Source organism: Cricetulus griseus, assembly GCF_003668045.3.
Source record: "Cricetulus griseus strain 17A/GY chromosome 1 unlocalized genomic scaffold, alternate assembly CriGri-PICRH-1.0 chr1_0, whole genome shotgun sequence".
Classification (NCBI taxonomy): Eukaryota; Metazoa; Chordata; class Mammalia; order Rodentia; family Cricetidae; genus Cricetulus; species Cricetulus griseus.
Window position 1 is genome coordinate 191,206,044 of NW_023276806.1, and position 22,218 is coordinate 191,228,261.

General features: G+C 42.0%; 1 protein-coding gene across 4 annotated transcripts in view; it reads left to right on the forward strand.

Annotated features, from left to right (window-relative positions):
* Positions 1-22,218, forward strand: part of Dgki (diacylglycerol kinase iota) — a 434,118-nt gene that overhangs the window by 319,738 nt on the left and 92,162 nt on the right. For 2 of the 4 annotated variants that reach the window (XM_035451051.1, XM_035451053.1), the window contains 2 exons: positions 9,602-9,634; positions 16,349-16,365. The exons of the other annotated variants lie outside the window; for them this stretch is intronic. In XM_035451051.1, coding sequence (XP_035306942.1) covers positions 9,602-9,634; positions 16,349-16,365 — 50 coding nt within the window. The remainder of the gene's footprint in view (positions 1-9,601; positions 9,635-16,348; positions 16,366-22,218) is intronic. 4 annotated transcript variants of the gene reach the window in all.

A 22,218-nucleotide genomic window follows, 5' to 3' on the forward strand; every position in this document is an offset into this window, starting at 1 on the left:
AAAGGGAATATATTAAAGATCCAAGTTTGAAAAAAAAATTGATTGGAAGGAAAAGTTGCTAAGTCAGTCATTCAACTTTTAATAAATGGTGGTGATGCTTTCAAGCTGTGGGTGCACAGGGAAGCGTGGCTTTTGAGGTTATGCTGACCCTTGCTCTTTTGCCTGGGTGTACCTTGCAGCTGACTACAGAGCCATAGAATGGCTGACAGAGAGCTCAAGCCGAATATGAACAAAAGCTAGTTCAAGTTCATTTGTGATGTGCATGCCAAAACACACATTGTTTCAGAAGCATCAGTTAAATGAAGTTCCCAGAACACATCTGGATAAAAGGGTCCCCAGAAATGTACTGTGACCCGGATTCCAGAAGAACAAAGGAACTGAGTCCACCCGGGAGGGTCATCTATTGTCAACAAAATCTCAGCTTGAGCAATGGTGTCATACTGGGTTTAAACCATTAGTGCCCTTTCTTGATGATTCAACCAAGTGATCTACCCAGGCAGTGTGGGCTGCTTGCCGTCACTACCTACTTGATTCTTGCTCCTGTGTCTGTATGGTTGTTCATATTTGATTGCAGTCTTGGATGTTTGTTGTCTAACAAAGCTTGGATGCCTGCTTCCATCTGCAACTCAGGGCTCCCTGATAATCCAGCATGGCAGCCCCTTGGTTGTTCTGCTTATTTCAACAGACAAAAGTACACCTTTGCCATTTCAGACACATCTCCCTTCTGTTAAGCTCTACCTCTCCCAGGGACTTATCCCTAATATACCAGCATAGGGTACATAAATGTTCAACAATCTAACCCCCTCCCCAGCACTTGTTGATACATTTAATTACTTAAAACACAGTCTCTTCACTGGTTATGATTTGTCAGTTCTCAGGGTAAGGGTGATGCTTTTCAAGACAGGAAGAGAGAGTGTAAAGATAAAGTTGCATCAAATCACTTACAGCGACAACAGAAAATCACTTCCACCAACTGAGTGAGGTATTCACATGAGTCACTAATCAAGCATGCATGTAATTGCACAGTCCATGCAGAGGGTAAGCAACTTTTGACACCGTTACAGTTCTAGCTACAAAAGAGACTAACTGGACATACAATGTACAGAATAAGTTGAGTGAGGTTTTATTTACCTGTATCCTACCCAGGCTGATTAGACTTTACTTTTGATACAAGCTAACACTATGCTTTTTTTATTCATAAATAAATACAACCTTTATTTGTTATTTATACTTCAAAACTGTTGGGAAAAATGAGCCAAACGTTTTGATGAATACAGACTCAGGGTACTCTGTGTTGTGTGGGGAGCTGTCACTTCTGCGTGGTGACAAGAATGTTCCAGAAAATGATAGGAAAGGGGGGTAGAAGACCCAAGGACTGGACCCAGTCTGAAGGGAATCCCAGAGTTTTGTGCTAAAGGAATGTGAAGCAAGGGTGTGGCTTTTCTGGGAGTCTCATCTCATCATCTGTGGAGTCTCTGTGAGAAATGCAAACTGGTAAACTGTGGCCATGCACTGGGAGTAGGACGAAGGTCTGGGGAGATTTACAAGAGACTGTAGAGGAGACAGCAGCAGGTTTGGAAAAATTGCTGACTGAAAGTCACCTTTAAGAAAGGAGCCTCATTAGGAGAGTCTTTTGACCAAGGGGAGCATGACTGGGCTTGAGATGGGGAAGCATGAGAATGGCATGTCATGTTTGATTGAGTGTGGTAAGACTTGATATGGGGGAACATTATGGACGTGAAAACATTAGGGGAAATTACTTCTGTGGAGAACAAGGCAGAGGACTAGGCTTCCAGAAAAGATATTGTGACTTTTACAACTGTCAACGCCCCCCCCCCCCGCCCCGTGAGATCTATATGTTCACATCAGAGCTTGTCAGTCCTATATCTCAAGAGAAAATTCTCAAGAGAAAAATGTGTGGCCTGATTTCTTCAGGCTACAGATCTGATCTCTCTTTAGAGGGACCAGTATCTTAAAGTGGCAGGCCCATATTCTACCATTCATAGCATTTACACAAACACATTCGTGCCCCCCCCCACACACACACAGAGACAGAGAGAGAGAGAGAGAGAGAGAGAGAGAGAGAGAGAGATTCACTCACACACAGAGGGGGATATAGGCATGATTTTATAGGAACGGAAAGTCAAGGAGGAGATATAGGGGATGAAATCTGAGTTGCTGGCTTTTGGGCTTAACTGAAGCATGGTAGGATGGGGTGAGGCCTCCTTGTATCAGAGGGTGCTACTAGATGTAGGTCTCTGCAGCAGAGGCTGGCATCCAGAGTCTGTATCAGGAAGACATTGTCCATGTAGTGTGTTAAACAATAGTTTAAGTAAATTGAGTTATCAGACAGACTACAAGAGACATACAGATAGATGAATCAAAATGTTAGTTTAAGAAATATTTACAGGTGGGGACAGGAAGTCCATGAAGAGTTTTACAATTCATTTATTCACTGACAATTGAATTTATTAAGATGCAGGGATGAAGTAAATAGAAGAATTCATGACAACAGGCACCCTGAAGGATGTGTTTTTATTTAAGGTAAGTTAGGAGAGGCAGTGGAAAAGACATCAGAAAATCAAGATGGGTTTTAGTAGAGTTGTTGTCGATGTCCCATGGAGCAGAGTGGAGTTCCCATCACAAGAATTTTAAGTCACATATGGGGGATGATACGAGATTGTCCGCTAAATGGACTTAGATAACTCGATAATCTGGCTTTGGACTTGTAACATTCTAACTCCCCAAACTCACTGACACCATTCAGAGTTCTAACAACACAGGTACAGCTTCCTTTGGCCACTTCAGTTTATAGTTCATTTCTTCCACGGGCCAAGCATTACATTTTAGGCCTGTGGTAAGTATTGTCTCATGGCCAGCAAGGCTAGTAGCTTCTCCTAGAATCAGATAAGGATGAGTCTAGGATAATCAGGTAGGCAAATTTTCTGGAGGGAAAGAAGTGATAACCATAGCCATGAAAGAAGAAACTCATCGATCCTGAATTGCTATGAAAATTCACAAGAGTATAATTACAAGTAAAGTCAGTTTGGACCCAAATAAAAACAAAGATAGGAGGAGAGTAGCATTTGTTGTATGTCAAATGCACTATTAAGAAGTTTTTAGTCAGGCAGTGGTGATGTAGACCTTTAATCCCAGCACTCGGCAGGCAGATGCAGATTGTGAGTTCAAGGTCAGCCTGGTCTATAGAGAGAGTTCCATGACAGGCTCTAAAGCAATACAGAGAAACCTAGTCTCAAAAAAACCAAAAAAAAAAGTTTTTTTAAAAAATTTATAATTGTAATTAGACCAATTTTAAATTAGAAACAAGCTTCTTTTACATGTCAATCCCAGTTCCCTCCCCTCTCCCCTGGCCCCCATGGACTCCCCCCATCCCAACCCCCCTCTGCTCCCCAGGGAGGGTGAGGCCCTCCATGGTGGATCCTCAAAGTCTGTCACATGATTTGGAGCAGGACCTAGGCCCTCCACAGTGTGTCTAGGCTGAGAGAGTATCCCTCCATGGGGAATGGGCTCCCAAAGTCCATTTGTATACTAGGGATAAATACTGATCCACTACCAGAGGCCCCATAGATTGCCTAGAAGAAGAAGTTTTTATACACATCATTTCAGGCTAATGGATGCCTATAATGTATCATGCATGCTTCCTCAGTATATTGGTTCAGGCTAATGTTATCAGGACCACACTCTAATTAGAGCATTTAGGCATCTGCACTAATGGAATTTTCTTGGTAAGTGAGTTAAGGGAGAATGCCAGGAATGTTGGTCTTTGAATCTCAGTTGCAACCTTGGCAAAGTAATTTAATTTTTCTGGTGATCAAATCGCTCATCTCTCAAATGAGCATATAATTGCAGCCTCATAGAGTGTAGGGGGTTAAATGTATAATCTTGTATATAAAGCCCCTGGTGCTGAACCTGGCTCATTACCACTCTGTGCAAATCTGCAAATGTGGGCGCTGTGAGGTGAGGCTGCACTTGTTAAAGAGCTTCACTGCCAGTCATCACATTACCCATGAGTCTGCGGGTCTGCAAAGCAGGTTCAGGGGATAGTCTGACCTCAGGCAAACTGCACAGCCCACCACCCTCCGGTGCACTTTCTCACCTTCAAGAGCAGCCTGGAGGACACTGACAGCGTCCTATAGCAGTTTGATTTTGGACACCCAGCCTTTCTTACTATAACCCACATCTGTGGTCCTCTAGTACTAGGACTTATATTTGCATTTGGTCTGAGCATCTTTCCCATGTGCATTAGATCATTAGTCAACTTGGCACCAAATACAGTGCAAACACTATATAGATAATTATTATAATGCAAACAGAGTAACACTAAGAAAAACATCTATACAAGTTCACATTTCAAGAGATTAATCTGGGGACTTAAATGGTGTTTTTTCCTCTGCAGGGGAATGTTTAACTGCCATGGTTTGGAAATATTTTGATATTTCAGTTCTCAGAACAGGAACCCTCAATCTGGGAATTTATTGGAATGACTTACAGGCTGCAGTCTAACAATGGCTAGTTATGAATGGAAAGTCCAAAAATCGAGCAGTTGCTCAGTCCCCTTCCTTCTTCCATTGCCCTTGTACAGGCTTCCAGTAGACCGTGTAGCCCAGATTAAAGGTGTGCCTTCCAGCCTCAAAGTCTGGATTGAAGGCAGGTGTCTTCTCACCTCAGGAGCTGGATCACAAGTGTGCCTTCCATTTCTGGATTATAGTTCGTTCCAGTAACAGTCAAGTTGACAACCAAGAATAGCCATCATTGCCACCATGACAAGATAGTGGGAAGAAAGTGTAACTGTACTTATTCAAGTTACATTTATTACATCTACCTATGTGGCAGTGTGCTAGGATGGTGACATGCTTAAGTCCCTGAGGCACTAAGCACTGTGTTCATATGTGATCATCTGATTAGAAAATCATAATTTCCCATCCACTGCCCTGAGTTCGGTCTCCTAGGTGCATCACCTGACATCCTCTTTGAAATTTTAAATTTTACCTATTAATTTCATTTTTAAATGACCATTTAGAGCACCGGGCTTCCTTCTGGCATTTTCATACAAACCTGCTTTTGATTGACTCACCCTACCGCCCACTTCTGGCCTTCATCTCCCTTCTCCCACTCTGCACTTGTACCCCCATCCCTGGCACTCTGCATTCCACATCCACAAGATATGGAATTGACCTCCCCACTACCCCCGTCCTCAAAGACCCTTGCCAAATGGCTCTTTCTGGTTTCACCTCCTTTGTTTACACTTCCACATAAATATGCATGCATAAAATGGAAGTTAGTATCTTTATATGAGAGGGAACACGCAGTGTTTCCTTTCTCGGGCCTGAGTTACTTTATTGGTTCAGTATTTTCCAATTCCATCAACTCTCTTGCAAGTTTTATGACCTTTTGACTTTTTGTTTGAGAATGATTTGAGATTCATAAAGTTGCAAAGACACCTCAGGTAGTGCCAACTTTCTGTTACCATAATACATTCCCCAAGGATTAGTGCTTTATTTTTTATTAACTCTTATTAACTCTCAGACTTCCTGTTGCAGGTTCCAACCTAGGGTACTACCTCTACTGAATCTGGCATGTCTACCCAGTCTCCTCTGGACTGTTATAGTTTCTTAGACCCACCCCTAGTGACCTTGATGAGACAGGTATGATGTCTAGTGGAATAGCCTCTAATCTATTTCCATGTTGTTTTACTCAGTTTGAACAGAATAATGACTAATGGAAAGAGAATCACAGACCTATTTTCTTAGAACTCATCTGATAACTACATGACGTCTCTAATGACATTATCCTAGTAGCGTGATGATTACCTTTTGTTGCTAAACTGTGTGACAAAATGCCCAAGGAAACAACTCAGGATAGGAGGGTTTGTTTTGCTGATGGCTTCAGAGATTTCAGTCTGTGGTTGGCTGATCCACTGCCTTTAGGCTTATGCTGGGGCAGCACATCCTGTCAGAGACAGTGAGGTGGATCAGAGCTGCTCACTTTGTGGAAGCCAGAAAGCAGAAAACCAAAGATGAGAAGGATCCAGAGATCCAGAAGACATACCAACGAAGACTTCCTTTTAACCAAGGCCATTAAGCTATGAATTCATTAGGTGATTAAACCATACAAAGACAGTCTCATGATGTAATTACTGCCTAGTAGCACTACCAGCTGGTGTCCCAGCCTCAGCCCAGTAACCTCAGTGGTGAGGGCCTTCAATTCCAAACCACAGTGTTTGATTTGGTAGCATTTGCCACCACTATGTTTTTCTTTATAGTCCCTCCTTTTATTGAAAATAGTTTTTTTTTTTTTCTCACATATATATCCTGATTACCCCTCCCAGTTCCTTCCAGCTCCCCTCCTCTCTGGATTCACCTCCTTTCTGTCTCTCATTAAAAACTAATAGGTGTCTAAGGAATAATAATAAAATATAATACAATGAGATAAAAGAAAACTAACACATCAGAATTGGACAAACAAACAAGCAGGAGGAAAAGGGCCCAAGAGAAGGCACAAGAATCAGAGACCCGCTCATCCACACCCCCGGGAGTTCCATAAAAACACTAAACTGGAAGCTATAACATACGCACAAAGAACCTGGCACAGACCTGTGCAGGCTCTGTGCAACCTGCCTCAGTCTCTGTGAATTCATATGAACTTTTCTTATATTGATTTAGAGGGCTTTGTTTTCTTGGTGTTGTCCATCCCCTCTGGCTCCTATTCTCTTTCTGCCTCCTCTTCACAGGGTACACTGAACCCTGAAGGGAGAGACTTGATGGAAATACCACATTCAGAGCTGAGTGTTCCTATGTTTCTCTCTCAGAGAGTAGTGTCTGGTTGTGTGTGTCTCTGTATTTGTTCCCATCTGCTGCAGGAGGAAGCTATTCTGATGATGGCTGAGCAAGGTACTGACCTATGAGTATAGCAGAATGTCATTAGTCCTTTTATTGCTACTTTCTTTTTCTTGTTTTCAGATTAGCAGTATCTGGTTTGATCCTAGGTCTCTGAGCTGTCTAGTTTCAGGTTCTTGGTTATCCAAGTAGTATCGGGTATGGGATCCATTTGGTGGCATGAACCTTAAGTCAAACCAGATGTGGGAGTCACTGAGGCTGAGCCACATTTAAAAGGGGAGAAGATGGATCCCTGAAGCGTTCATTGCGCTAACTTGTGATGTTTGACCATGGTTAAATTCAGTATGCAAAACTGCCAGAACAAGTCAATTATCACGCATTTACCATCTCAATGGCTTCATACTCCCAGTCAGCTGTGTCGCACATGCCAGGCTGGGATTTGGCAGATAAGCCTAGGGCATCTCACAGGACAGTATAAGCCATTGAATGCGACAGTGGATTTGTGGTTGAGAGGGTGCCTCCAGAGAGGTTCTGGATGCTGTTGTGCCCCAGAACAAGTAATTGAACAGAGACACATCACTGCAGCAGAAGCCGCTTGTTAGGAGGTGGTACCCTGCTAAGTGCTGGGGAGTGGATTGGAGCAGAAGTCAGTGGTCTCACCGTGCCAGCAGTACAGGCTTTCTGGTTTATCTTTGTAGCACTGGCTTTTCATTGTCTACTCCCTCTATTATGAGTAGCTCTGCATACAATTTCTTATATCTTGTATCTCATTAGCATCTTAAATTTCCACCAAGGGTCTACATTTTGATATTATAATGAGACATAAGTTACTCTCTGGAGTACCAGTGGCACCAGCTGGCTTAAGTCCCAGTTATTCTTTACCATCTTTTTTTCCTATGTTAATTTCATCAGGCTTTCTATAGAGCTATCAAGGCTTCACTCTCCGCCCCACCCTCCTGTTTCAAAAGTATCTACATTCTTACCGTAAGCAAATATTGTTTGAAAAATGAAACAAAACAAACTAGAAATATTCTGGGAATTGTTTTTCTTTTTCTGTCTGTTTTAAGGAGTGAGTGAGCTATGGAAACAATACCTGTTTTCCTATCAAGCATCTTATAAGTAATGCATGGAAGAAATAAACTATAAGCTATATTAGTACAAAAAGAAGAAAAGCAACTCTCACTTCAAGCCATGTGATAATGGTATGGCTGATCTTTATCTTCAGTTTCTATATCACCTGAATGAGTGACTGAGTATTTCTTAAACAGAATATATAATACAATGAAAGTCTAGAAATTGCATTAGACTTGATAGTTTTTCCTCTGAATTCTTGGTATATTTTCAAAGCTCCAGAGAATGTGAGTATTAACAAATTGTGTAAGTCTATTCTGTTTCAAGATTTTTCTAAAAGATGTTTTTTTAATCAACTGCTGTATCTAAATTTAATTCCCCCCTCACTTAACAAGTTGATGATAGGGCTGCTGAGTAGATATCAGCCTTCATTTGATGAAGGTAGACATTCCAATTTGAAATCTGTCAGGGAATTAATTGACTCCCACTTGTCTGCTATGAGTCACCGTCCATCCTTTCCCAAGTGTGTTTATTCCCATGGCTAGAAATTGACATTTCCCCAGGGTTTTGCTCAGTTGCCTTTACTGTCCCCCTTTATCTTTGACTGTGTATTATATTTATTATTCAAGTTTAAAATGAAATATTGGCATGAATACTAATAGTTTAAGGCATATTGTATTATTGCTTTGAGCTAGGAAAGACTTTCCCACACATATCATGGAATTTAACTCCCCCATCTTCCCTATGTATTAGGTAGGATCCTTAACCCCATCTCACATAGGAAGCCTTATGTGTGGAATGATGTGTGGAAGCCTTAAGGGAATTGTGGGGGAGGCCAACATTCTGAATACTCTTTTAATCACTGTGCTTTCTGTGTCTCCCATATGGTGTTTCTGATTTTCTCATAAAAATATTTTATAGAATAAGTAAGATGTGCATGTTAAGTGCTCTTGAAGCATTGCAAGGTTTTTTTCACATTCAACTGACTTTATCTTAGTTTCCTGTCCTCTGGTTTGTTGAAAACAACCCAAGCTTTATATCTTCAGGTCCAAATAAATCACCTATGCATGCATTTAACTTACATTTATTGACTGCTTTTCATGCTTCAGCAATGGCAGAGTTCCTGAAAGTGCTCCCCATTGTGGAGGGAATAAATAGAGCTCAGCTGAATTTACTATAAAGGAAAGGAAAGGATAGCAGTGAGAGAGACCACCTTTCCACAAGGTGAGCAGTCACAACCAGACCTTCTGAGGAGCTGGCATCTCAGCAGAGTGCCCAAAGGCAAAGAGAATGCAGATTCCTGAGGGAAGAAAATCCCCAGGCAGAAGGAATGAGGAGTGAAAAGGGTTAATGGTGGAAATATTCTTGGTATGTTTAATGAACAGCAAAGACGTCCGCATGGCTGTAACCAGTTAGGTAGAGAGGGGTAGAGAGTCACTTTGGATTTTTAAGAACGGGCTTGTAATAGAATGGGAGGAGAAAGTGTCAGTATTGTTTAGAACATGGCTGAGCATCAGGTTTCAAGAGTAGACACAGGGAAACACACAAGAGAATATGACAGTGAGGGGGGAGTGTGATGAATATAGGGCATCCAGTTAATGGAGTTGAGGGGAACACTGGGAATCTGGACCTGCTTGTGATGGTAGAACGCAGTGAATTATCTCTGCTAAGAGTGAGCAGTGGTTGAAGTTCGCCTCTGGGGACTTGTGAGGAGAGATGAGGAGGAACCGGCAAACAGCAACCAATGAGCCAGAAAGTCAGCAGGGCACTCGCTCTTTAAAAGTCAAGAGAAGAAGAAATTCTCGCAAAGAAGGTACCCATGCAATCTTCCCTCTAGGAGGCTGGAAAAGATGCATGCTGATAACTGATAGTTGGATTTAGGGGAAGGGTGGATCTCTGTCACTTCACCTGCATTGTAGGTTGATAAAGGAGGAGGTGGGCAGGCACACTCACATGTAAATGGCAGGAAGTGAGCACTCCAACATGATTGCGTTTTCCTCCCTCCCTCCTCCCTCCCTCCCTCCCTCCCTCCCTCCTCCTCCTTCCCTCCCTTCCTCCCTCCCTCCCTCCTTCCCTTCCTTCCTTCCTTCCTTCCTTCCTTCCTTCCTTCCTTCCTTCCTTCCTTCCTCCTTCCTCCTCCTCTCCCTCCCTCCCTGCCCTTCCTCCTCCTCGCCCTCCTCTTCCTTCATTCTTGCTTTTGGTTTTAGTTATTTGACTGTAACAAGAAGGAGAACAAATGACTGGTGGCCAAAAAACAATATAGAAGGAATGGAGGAATTTTCCCCACTTAGTAAGGTAATACAGCAGACAAGCACGCTGATGGGACCAACCACCAAGAAGAACAGGATGCAAGAAGTGCCTACCTTGTTCTATTAGCAGTTAGCAATAGCTGACACCTGGTCAACTGCTGCTAATAGCATTTGGTCCATCCTCCATTATTAATTGGAATGTAGTCTTTGGAAATAAGAGACATCCTTGTGGTGCATTCCTAAGCCCCATTCACACCATTGACTTCCCTTTCTCCTGGCTTAATCTTATATGACATTCTCATAAGAGAATGGTTGGCTTTCTCTGTTTAATACCAGTGTGGTATATTGATTTCTTACAGACACTATGACCAAGGTAACTTATAGAAGGAAGAGTTTATCAGGGGGATTGCTTACAGTTTCAGGGGCTTAGAGTCTATGACCATAATGGCATATGGTCATAGCAAGAAGCAAGCAGGCAGACATGGCATGATATGGTAGCATGCAGTTGTAAGCAGTTGAGAGCTTACATGTTGAGGCAACAGCATGTAGGAGAGAGAGCTAATGGGAAATGATGTGGACTTTTAAAACCTCAAAGTCCACTACCAGTGATGCCCCGCCTCCAACAATGTCACATCTAATCCTTCCTGAACAATTCCACCAAGAGAACTAAGAATTCAAATACATGATTGTATGGAAGCCATTCTCATTCAGACACCACGTAGATTGACAGCCAGTGAATATAAACTTATATGGTAGTAAGTTTCTCTCTGAAAGCCTTCTTCTAAGATCCTATCATTAAATTGTTACTCTTTTATTTGTTATGTTACTGTGCACGTTGTACACTAGACACTACAACTTTGTGGCCAGTATACTAAATAAAATGATCACACACATGAAGCTTATTTGTTTGCTTCTTCCTCCTTTGCAGAGGTCTGCTGCTTGTATTGGCCACATCTATCATTACAGGGGCACTTGAAGCATCGTCTCTTACAGCGTCACCTTGAGGAGAAAATTTTAACAAAGTATTTTATCTTTCTGCCCCCCTTTGCAGTTCAGTTTGTAGCAGATATTCTGCTTCTTTCTGAATACATCTGTGCACAGATAGAAATGTGCTGTTTTAAGAGAACTGGGGATCACCATTCTTGTTTGTAGGTTGGGGGTCCCTGGGAAATACGGTCTGACTGAATTTTATATACAGGAGGTTAATTGGGTTAACAGTGTATTCCAAGAGGAAGCCACAGATGACTAGGGCAAGGACCACATATTGGTCAAAGTAGGAAGCTGAGGTATGATGAAGCAGTAGACTCGAATAGTGACCTTTGGGCATGAGCAGCCTGTAGACTTAACCTCATAGGAGGCCAGGGTCACTGCATATTGAATAGGCTCCTGTATGGAGGGGAAAAACCTTGAATAAAGCAACCTCCTTCCTGGAAGGAGACTCAGACATGTGTTAGACCTGGAATTCTGGAGGCTCACGGGGCTGATCCGGTGGGACACTTCATGTCTTGGACATTCTGCTGGCTGCCAGAACATGCTCGAGTGATATATGAAGTAGCCATCCACATAACGGAATCCTCAAGTCATTCATCTCCTTTTATCAACTGGATAAAGGAGATGTGTCTAGAATTGTTCTGTATCCTGGGGTTTGACTTACCTGAGAACCAGTCCCCAAGATTGTTCCTGTATTCTTAGTTTTTTAAATTACATTTATTTATTTGTGAGTGAGTGGGTGGGTAGAGTTGGCGTGTATGCCATGGTGACCATATGTTGGTCAGAGAACAACTTGCAGAACTAGGTTTTCTCTTTTCCTCACTGAGGTTCAGGGATAGAACTCAGGCTTGAAGACAGGTAGGCATCACTACCCACTCGACCATCCCTCTAGCCAACTCTGCGTTTTTAATCTGACCTCTTTACCACTTAGGAAGACAAGACTAGACATTGCTTTATTAAGAATCCAAAATAGCTGAGTAAAATAGAATCTAAGTGAATACTGACCTTATCTTGGACGTTGCTTTTGGCATGAACTGATGCCAACCCAACATTCTCTATTTGCAATTTAAGGGATCGCAACCTTAATTCAAGGCAACCTAAATTCCAGCTGTGATTTCCACTCTCACATCATAGTCAGTAGATGCAACATCAGTCAGAGTTCGTTTCTCAACACGATTGGCATTTCTTCTATAGGCATCAAGCTAATTGGTAATGACACTGAATTGAACAGAGCCAGGGACAGAAATTATGTGATGCTCTGAAAATAAGCTCTTTGCAGAACCACAAATTGATGTGCCAGTTATGTGGCTCAAGCCCCAGGGCCTACATGGCTCAAATCCCAGGCCTATCACAGTTCACAGTGGAGGGAAGCACTCTTTCTTAGCATCTGATAGTTACAGCCATTCTCCTGAAGTCGCCCAAGAGCAGAGTAAGAGGCTTCTGTAGGGTGTTAGCTGCCCTGTCCCACATCTCAACACAGCAGCTCTCTGTTCAGAATGTGTTTACTCTTTTTGCTTCCAGAAAGAGACTTGAGGCCTTGTCATTAATTTTCCACACGTGTCCCACCAGCTCAGAAATTCAGAACTACATGACTAAGTCTCTAGCATCTACTTAGTGGTGACCTTGGCTGTCCCCACATAGGGTAATTGATGAGATGAAGTTGGAATAGTGAAAACAATTTGGACCAGTGTGTCTGTCATCATCATCATTTTATGCATTTAAGTTCTGGATACAGTTATGAATAATATTTTTAGGAATTTCATCTGGAGTTTCACATTTATTTGCCTGACTTTGGCTCTGGCCTAATTATTTCCATGTCACAGTTAAGTATTTGTTGTCTCCCCCCCCCCAAAAAAAAAGCACTTGAGGGCTAGAAGTACAGTGTGAATAATGGTTGTTCCATATATCTAAGAATTTTGCAAATACAAATTTCTTGATGGAGTACTTAGGGGAAAAGACAATAACAACAAAAAAACCAACCAAACAAAAAAATCTAAAAAAATACAACTTACACTGTATTCAAGTGCCTGTTGTCCAGCTTATTATTTGTGGAACTTCTCAGAAAAAAGCTTTTTATCAGATTTAATGCTGGATGTCTTAACTTTATTTCCTGTTTCTGTAATAAATCATCCTAATGTCTTAGGGAGAAAGGGTTTTAGCTCACAGGTCCTAGTAATAGTTCACTGTTGTTGGTATTCACAGCAAGAACATTTTGAAGTCACATTCACAGTCCAGAGCAGGGAGAATAAATGCACACATGTTAGCACTCAGCTTGCTTTCTCTACTTCAGAGAACCTACTTCTGGGTGACTTTAGGTTCTGACACCACCACCATACTGGATGTGAATTTCAAGGGATTGTCAATCATTTTATTGAACTATAATCTACATTCTGGTGGTAGGAATCATTAGTAAAGTAGTAGTCAATAGACATAAACCAAAAGAAGTGTTTTGCATTATGTTGGTAGACTTTCATATTAAGTTTGACAATGGTGCTACTTCATAACATCATGCAACATGAACTCTTGGTCTTTACTGTCTTAAGAGAAGAAAGAAGCATATGAGATTTATTGCTCGTTGTCTTTCCTGGAATGCCACTGACTGTCTTTGAACTCATCTCTCACTCTAGTTTTTAGTGTTCGGGCTAACCTTCCTAAGTCCTGACCATGTGCTCCTTCCGGGGCCTTGCTGTGGATTTCACAGTACAGGGATGGCCCAGGACTACAATTTTCTTTGTCTAAAATCCTTCAAGCCCTTACTGAAAATCTCATGTTTGTCACTAGAGGGAGCCTTCGTTGTGAAAGTCTATCTGGTTCTGGGTAGTATGCAGCTTCTCAGAGAGGTAAACATACTTTAGTATTTGTCCACAGGAATCCCCAACAGAAAACTGTCAATAGCAGGATGTTTTATATACACACACACCTCTTCCCCAAAGCTCACCTTGAAGGCAAGTATTGTACCTTACTCAGTGCATATATTATAGCATACATTAGAGTGCCTCTGGTGTCAGAAAGTGCTTTAAGCCTGTTTTCTGAAGTGATTCACTGAATGACTTATAGACCTGAAAATACTTCTGCACAGTTCCCTATATGTAGAATGTGCTTGCCAATTTAAAAGAAAAGAAAATCCAGAAGTCGCTAAGAAACATTACAGATATCAAAGGAATTCATGGAGATTTAAAAATGCAAGTTTCATGTTCCCAGAGATACCTTCTCAGGTAGAGTGCTATTGTAATAAAAAAGCAGAATTCAGTATAATTTGAAACCTAGATTTGTGGAGAGCCAGGTAGTTTCCAGAAAACATGTCTTAGAAAACTTACCCTCTAACAAAGTCCAGTGAAAATACTACATAGCTTGCTTTTATCTTGTGACTGACATTTTAAATTAACGATAGGCAGGCCCTGCTTTAGCTTAAACTACAAAATTCAAATTTCAACCATAAGACCTGGAGGCTGCAAAATCTTTCACAGGTCCCAAACATAGCAGGGCAAGGCAAGGCAAGGCAAGGCAAGGCACACTGTTCAGAGGGTGCTGCTTCCCTTTTGTATGTTAATGTGCTTATTAGCGGTCCTCACTAGTTCCAGGTAAGCAATGGACTGCTAATGATGCCAGCTTGTAGTAAAATGTACCCTGGGCTCAGGTTGGGGAAAACTGAAATACCGATAGTTGATTCTGTCTCATTATCACATGTCAGGTAAAAATTCAATCTCTGGAAACCTTGGCATATTTCAAACTAATGAGGTAAAGTGGAAAGATTTCACGAGTCACTTACTGCCCTCTCTTAGGGTTCTCTGCCCTTCCTCCATCCCTGCCTTTCTCCCTTGGCTTCCATCTTCAGTCCCTAATTCCTATTACCCCCTTTGACTTCTTGAGTAAGTGTTAGCGCCTTGGCTGAGTGAGAAGGGAACACACATTTATCAGTCTCTTATCTATTATCAGCAAAGTACCTGCCTACAGCAAACTCAGAGCACTTCTCATGTTTAAAAAGTTAGGAGATGCCTTTTAAAGCAAATCTAAGTTTATACAAAATTTAAGTGGAAAGTAGAGAGTTTTTTATACCCTCTCTTTTCCACCCACTCCTCCTCAAATCCCCACCCCTGTCCCTGTTCCCAACATTGACCTGTGTGGTGGTGCCCTAGGAACTACAGTGGTGCACCACACGTTTCTGAATGTATGATGAGTCTACTACACACTGTCACACACAGTAGGTCTGTTACTCCAAAAGTGTGCTTGGCTGTACCATGTTTGTCTTTCTTCACCTCAGCCTATGTATACCACCAGATGCCCCGCCCCAACTTCTTTTTTATTGTCCTAGTTTTATTCTTTGATCACTTTATACATGTACTTGGGACATATTCTGGTCACATTCCTCTCCCAGCTTCCCTTATCCTCCATTTATTCCATCATCCCCCTTTCTCAAACCAAGACCTTCATGCTTAGTTTTTTCATTTTGTCTCTTATTTTTACCTTGTGACCTATTTGGGCTTAATTTGGGCCACCCATGTAGGCATGGATATGGAGCCACCCATTAGAGAATTGGTAATTCAACAGTGGCTACATTACGGACTTCCCCTTCAGTAGCCTCTAACACCGCTAGCTCTGCTAGGCAGCGTTTGGCTGGGTCCCATCAGCCCTTCTCACATCTATGACAGTATTTAGGGGTTTAGTCTTGACTTTATACAAGCAGTCATAGATCCATGAGTTCACAAGTGTGATGGGCAGATGCCCATAATGCAGTATTTCATAGGGCTCAGCTCTCTTTTGCTTCCATAATTTTACTGGTTAATAACATATTATATAGTTGGAACTGTAAAGTATGCAGTCTTTTAGATTCATGTCTGTCACTTAGCGGCATGTATTTGAAATTCTAATATGGCTTTTCTTTCCTTTTATTGCTTGGTATTGCATTGTATGGACATACAGCTATTGTCTGATATATTTGTCTACTGAAGAACAGCATGGTTGCATCCACATTTTGGAAACCATTTTCTGAAGGATGCTGTAAACATCTATGTGTACACTTTTTGTGTACAATTTTCAGTTTGGTTCATTGCAAAGGAATGATGTTGGAATGCATGCTAAAACTGTATTTAACTTCATATGATAAAATCTATGAAATATGGTAAAGCTCCTCAGAGAGGGGTGGGACCTGATGATCTTCACCCCACTCATGGAGTGTTGGAGAGCTCAGTCTTATGTAGGTAGTGACAGCTGCTGTATGTTCATGATTGCAAGGCCATGACATATCTAAAAGACAGCATTTCATAGCACTCCTCTGCATTCTTAGTCTCTTGCAGTCTTTCCACTGCCTCTTCCTTGATGTTTCATGGTCCTTGAGCGGAATGGCATCTTACTTACAGTTTCCATTGCTATGAAGAGACACCATGAGCACAGCAACTCTTACAAAGGAAAAACATTTAATGAGAGGGTTAGTCCGTTATCATCATGGTGTGACATCATGGCATCAGGCAGGTGTGGTGCTGTCACAGGAGCTGAGAGTCCTTATGTCTTGACTCAGGCAACAGAAACTAGTCTGTCTCACTGGGCATGGCTTGAACATATATGAGATCTCAAAGCCTGAGTCCACAGTGACATACTTCTTCAAATAAGGCCCCACCTACTTCAACAAGGCCACACCTCCTAATAGTGCCACTCCCTTTGGGGGCCGTTTTCTTTCAAACCACCTCAGATGATTTAGATTCTCTGTTTATTGATAAATGCCCAATGGTCACTTATTCTCATCACTTTTACCAGTTGTGAGTTTCTGCATCAACTGTTACCCAGTCCATCGACTGTGGGATGAATGAATAATAAAAACATGGTTCATATGCAGTGGTATTATATTCAGGACTAAAGAAAAAATATGAAATATCCAAGCAAATGGATAGAACTGGAAAATATCCCACTGATGAGGCCATCTGGGATCAGAAAGACAAAGACTGTATGTTTTCTCTCCTATACAGATCCTAGCTTCAAATTTATGTTTACTGTGTCTAAGTTAGAGTATCTGTAGAACCCAGGAAGCAAGAAAGCAGCCTTTTAAATGTTGTTCTTATTTGTTGTATGATATTTTGATTGCATTGTGACAATAAAGTTTGTTTGAATCAGAGGACAGAGCCAGCCATTAGGAAATTAACCATAGAGGTTTTGAGGGACTGAGGAAGTAGTAAGGTGGGGCTTAGAGAGGATCCCTGCCCCTTTGGAGGAAGGAACAAAAGGGATAGGAAGTCAGTGGTGGCTGCTCCACTGTTTTTCTGATATTTCGGGTTCTTATCCCAATGTCTGAGTCCCTATTTTTTTTAATTCAAAAAGAATAATTAAATAAACACATCATCCATTGCTGAATTTTAAGGGATCTATGCCTTGAGGGTGCTATTCCTATTGACGTGTTCCCAGTCAATGCCTTGTCTTTTCATTTTTTAAACCATGTCTCCACCGAGCTGTTTTTATATTGATGCAGTTATATTTTCTTTCACGTACCACAGTTTTGGTATTGTGTCTAAAGTATCATTGCCAGTCCAAGCTCACCTAGCTTTTCTTTGGTGTCAATTTCTAGTTTCAAAGGGATATGCTTTTCTTTGTTGTTGTTGTTGTTGGATACTAGTTGTCAAAGAGGTTGGAAATACTTGACACAAATCCTGTTGTTTGCCAACAAGTCTAAAGTTGATCCTTCAGAAAATAGCAAGTTTTGTAAAATGTCTGCACAGTGCTCACAGGAAGCACCTTGATTCTGTAGAGTATCTGTTTTTTGATAGTTTACTCTGCTGTTCAATGTTTCCTCCTTTATGACCTTTTATCTCCGTGACTGCATTAATTAGTCTTTTTAGAAGCTGCTGTCTTAGTTTTACTTCCCTTTGCCTTGATAAAATAACCCTGACAAAAGCAACTTAGTAGAGAAGTTTTATTTTAGTTTCGTTTACAATCCCAGGTTATAGACAGTCATTGTGGGGGAGGCCACACTAGCAGGAACGTCAGACAGCCAGTGCCAAGAGCAGAGAGAGAATGAGTGCGTGAATGCTGACACTCAGGTTGCTTTCTCCTCTCACAGAGTCCAGGGCCCAACACCAGCAAAAGCGCTACTCACTTTTAGCCGAGTCTTCCTACTTCAATTAGCATATGCAACGACAGTCCCCACAGACATACTCATAGAGACTCTTCCCAGGGGATTCTACATCATGTCAAGTTGACAGTTAAAATCACCCATCACAGTGACAACCTTGTGAAAAGCCTGGGAGACCTCTGCAGTCTCTGTGTGCTTAGAAGGTAACCCCATGAATTTTCTGAGAGCCTTTTCCCTAGGGAGTCACATGTTCTTCCCAGGATCCCTCTGAAGATAGTTATCTGTGCTGGGAATAAATAAATGGTCCCATTTAGCTGCAATTTTGTTTTACAGGACGTATGCCATAATGGCAGAAGTGTCAGATAATTAAAACCTGTTCTTATTTTCAAAAATGCTAATACCTTTATTTCCACACTGATATCTTGTTGAACATATCACAGTACCCCTTGGAGAAGGAACTAACAGCTGTGGGTTTCTTCCATTTTATTAATCCCATTATCAGTTTCATGTGGGCTGGGTGTCAGAGGCAGCTCTTTCTTGCTCTGTTCCCCAGGGCCATTGTTTAGATGGTGGGGCAGCCAGCTGCAGGAGCTTCCTGTCCTTCTAGATTTGGAGTATTCTTTTATTTAGTTTAGGTGAACTTCGGTGCCGCCCTCTATCTGTCATCAAAGGTCTCACGTATGGTCTGCTGAAATTTTCTTTGAGTGTTTATGCTGATAACAGAATTAGGAGAGAAGCATGGTGAGACTCTAGGAAGTCTGAAAGGAGAATGTAGGATGGATTTGCTATCTGTAAGTGCTTTGCAGGCACTACTTAATCTTCATGGTAATGTGAAGGCAGGTATCATGATCTCATTCATTACAGTGGGCTGTCACACTGTGCAGTAGAATGTAGGGCAAGCTATGTTCACTGGCTCTATAATTATTACTGTTTTCTTAATGTAGCTATTTGCCAACAATAGCTCAGCATCAAAAGAGTATGTGACACCTATCATAGCATCACTATTAAATGGATAACAGTTATAAACAAATGTTCAGTGAATGTTCATTCAAAAATATCAGTGGGAAACACTTTGAATATCTTATCTATCTGAAGCATCATACTTTCCACACCTCAAGAGAGTTGTAGGTAGGATTTGTTTCCTCTTTAGAGTATGCTAACTTTCAATCTGCTCTTCAGTTCCATGTTAGAAATTCCACTGTGAGGATTTTAATAGCAAACCAACTTGTATGATTGTCTACCACAAATTTGATTAAAGTCCGCTATACCCTTATTGCATCTGTGGCCTTTAAAATCATTAGCAACTGCTTGCAATTTGTAGTTGCATTTCTTTATAAAGCCAACCACATTCACTTCAGTGCCGTGAGCCCTGAATTCCAGGGAGGGTTAGCTAGTCATAGCAAGCTTCATCCAAGGTTTGTCAATCACATAGGAGGTGGTCTGTTGAAAATGAGGCCACTTTGAAAGGGACTCTATAGGTACCAAACGTGTTCATGCAGAAACATGTGGCTTGGCTCATGGCTTTTGCATGCCCTGGCCCTGCTCTTCTGGACAGCTTGGGCGTGTTGCTCTTGGGCCTGTGTGTTCACAGATTTCCCCGAGCAGCTTGCTGGATGACAGATCAGGCCTATCCTTTGCCACTCTGTCCCTCATCTCCGCCTCACTCTCCTGAGTTCAGTATTGACACTGATGAGATTCTGTCTTCCAGAGCACACAGTATTTACATTTATATAGTATTTCTGAACTTACACCTTGTTGAACATACGGCTTCAACAAGTGGGTGGCCATCAGGAGGAAAAGGCATACAGTATGGGCACTGCCTTGCTCTGCTTGGTGGCTGTACTGTGGAGGGTGTGTTAACCTAACCTTTCTGAGAACAATGGGTATCCCCTTCTCAGCGTTGAAGAAAAGACGATAACAACATAAGTAGGTATCTTTACACGAATAAGTTTTCCCCCTTCTGCCTCTTCTCTGCCGTCTTTTCCTTTCTTTTGCTCGTCCTCCTCCCTCCTCTGTGTATTCCTGCCCTCCTCTTTCTAGCACCAGGTCTTTCCTATCAGCGTCTTGCTATCTCAGCTTTGTCCTATCCACCCCGAGACTCGAGTAAACCGGATGATGTGTTATAGATCAAAGCCCACATGACACGACTCCAGAGAACGCACCTTTGACACAGAACACATTGTGTCGTGCTTCCAGAGCGCCTGTGCAGAGAAGGTCTACTCTGGCCTGCTTGGCCTTGCTAAAGCAGGAGAATGGGTTACTCGTCTAGGACAATGAATGACGAAAGAGACCTCGCTTTTCCTCCAAGCACTGTTTTTCTCTGAACAGGTAGGCCTGGGTTCATAGCACTGTGGCTAGGTGGAGGGGTGTGCCTGGCTTATCCCAGCATCCAGGACTTATGAAGCTTGCAGGAGCCATAAGTGTAGTTCCCTATGCATTGGGAATTCTCACGGGCTTTCTAGGGGCTCAGCACACCCCCACATTACACCCGAACCACAATTCATTCAGAGACCCTGGGAAAGGGCTGCCATGGGCAAGGGTTTTGTATCTCTTCAGTCAAATAATTCATTAACTTAGCAAATTTATTTGATTGGTTTTTGCACTGACTCTCTTGTTCTTTGGAAAATAGTGTTTCTTGTTTGTTTGTTTGTTTTTTATTTTTTGAGGCAGAGTTTCTCTGTGTAGCTTTGTAGACCAGGCTGGCCTCAAACTCACAGAATATCTGTCTGCCTCTGCCTCTGCCTGAGTTCTGGGTTTAAAGGTGTGTGCCACCACTGCCCACCTTGGAAAATAGTTTTCAAGTCTCCTTAAAACTCCATGCACCATCTAGTATTGCCTTTAACAACTTTGGTTTTCACTTGTTGGAGCAATTCAACCCCATAGGCAGATGTCAAGGCTATTGCTGTTCCCTGGCCTGTTTGGAGTTTGTGGTGAGATATATATTTTAGAAGTCATACTTGACATGTTTGATGTCAGTGCCTGGAGACATTAGACGTTTCTTGTTCATAAAAGAGTATTCTTGTAGATGAGCTGCTATAACATTAGAATTTACCAAGGATGACTAGTGCTGATATATGCACCATTGGGCATAAATTTGAATAATGAGCTCAAGTAGTCCTAACTACAAGTACAGAAGAAAAAAATTCATTAGTGTGACCCGTTGGCATTTTGTTTCAAATGTAAAATCCAGAACACGCACATGTGAAATGGGTAGCATATTTATCAACTCACTAATTTAACCACATTCCAGATTATGAGAAACTTAAAGAAGTGGCGACATGGAGAGGGGTTCATGGAGTTTGGGATCAAGCCTTGGGGTGGGGGGTGGGCAGGCAGAGCAGGACTCATTTGGCTAGAACTGTGTAATTGGTTGTATAATTTCCCCAGTTAACTGCACAGTTTGTCTCCAGTTTCTACACCTGAATTTACCAAAGCTTTGCCATTGCTGGGCGGCTTTTTTGCTGGTTTATATCTGGATGATTTCTCTCCAAGTCCTCACATAATGGATGTTAATAAGAATTCCTGGGAGAAAGAGAACCATCAGGGAACATAGCTATATGAGGGATTTATTATGAAATAGGACTAGCTTGTGCAGTTATGGAGGACAAGCCCCACCCTATGTCATCTGCAAGCCAGAGACAGGACAGCCTGTGGTGTAGTCAGCCCCTCTTTGAAGACCTGAGATGCACAGGAGCCAGTGGTGTACCTCCCAGAGCAGGTAGAAGTTTTCGTTCCACCTTCCAGTTTCCAAATAACCAACCCAGAGGCTTAGTATTAATTACAGATGTTCAGCCCATGCTTCAGACTTATTACTAACTAGCTCTTATATCTTAAGCTAACCCATTTCTATTAATCTGTGAATTACCACGTGGCTTGGGGCTTTACCTGTCCTTCAGCATGTCTCTCCCAATGTGTCTCCTGGAGACTCTACTGACTCCACCCTTCTTCCTCCCAGCATTCTCTGTTTGACTGTCCCACCTACACTTCCTGCCTG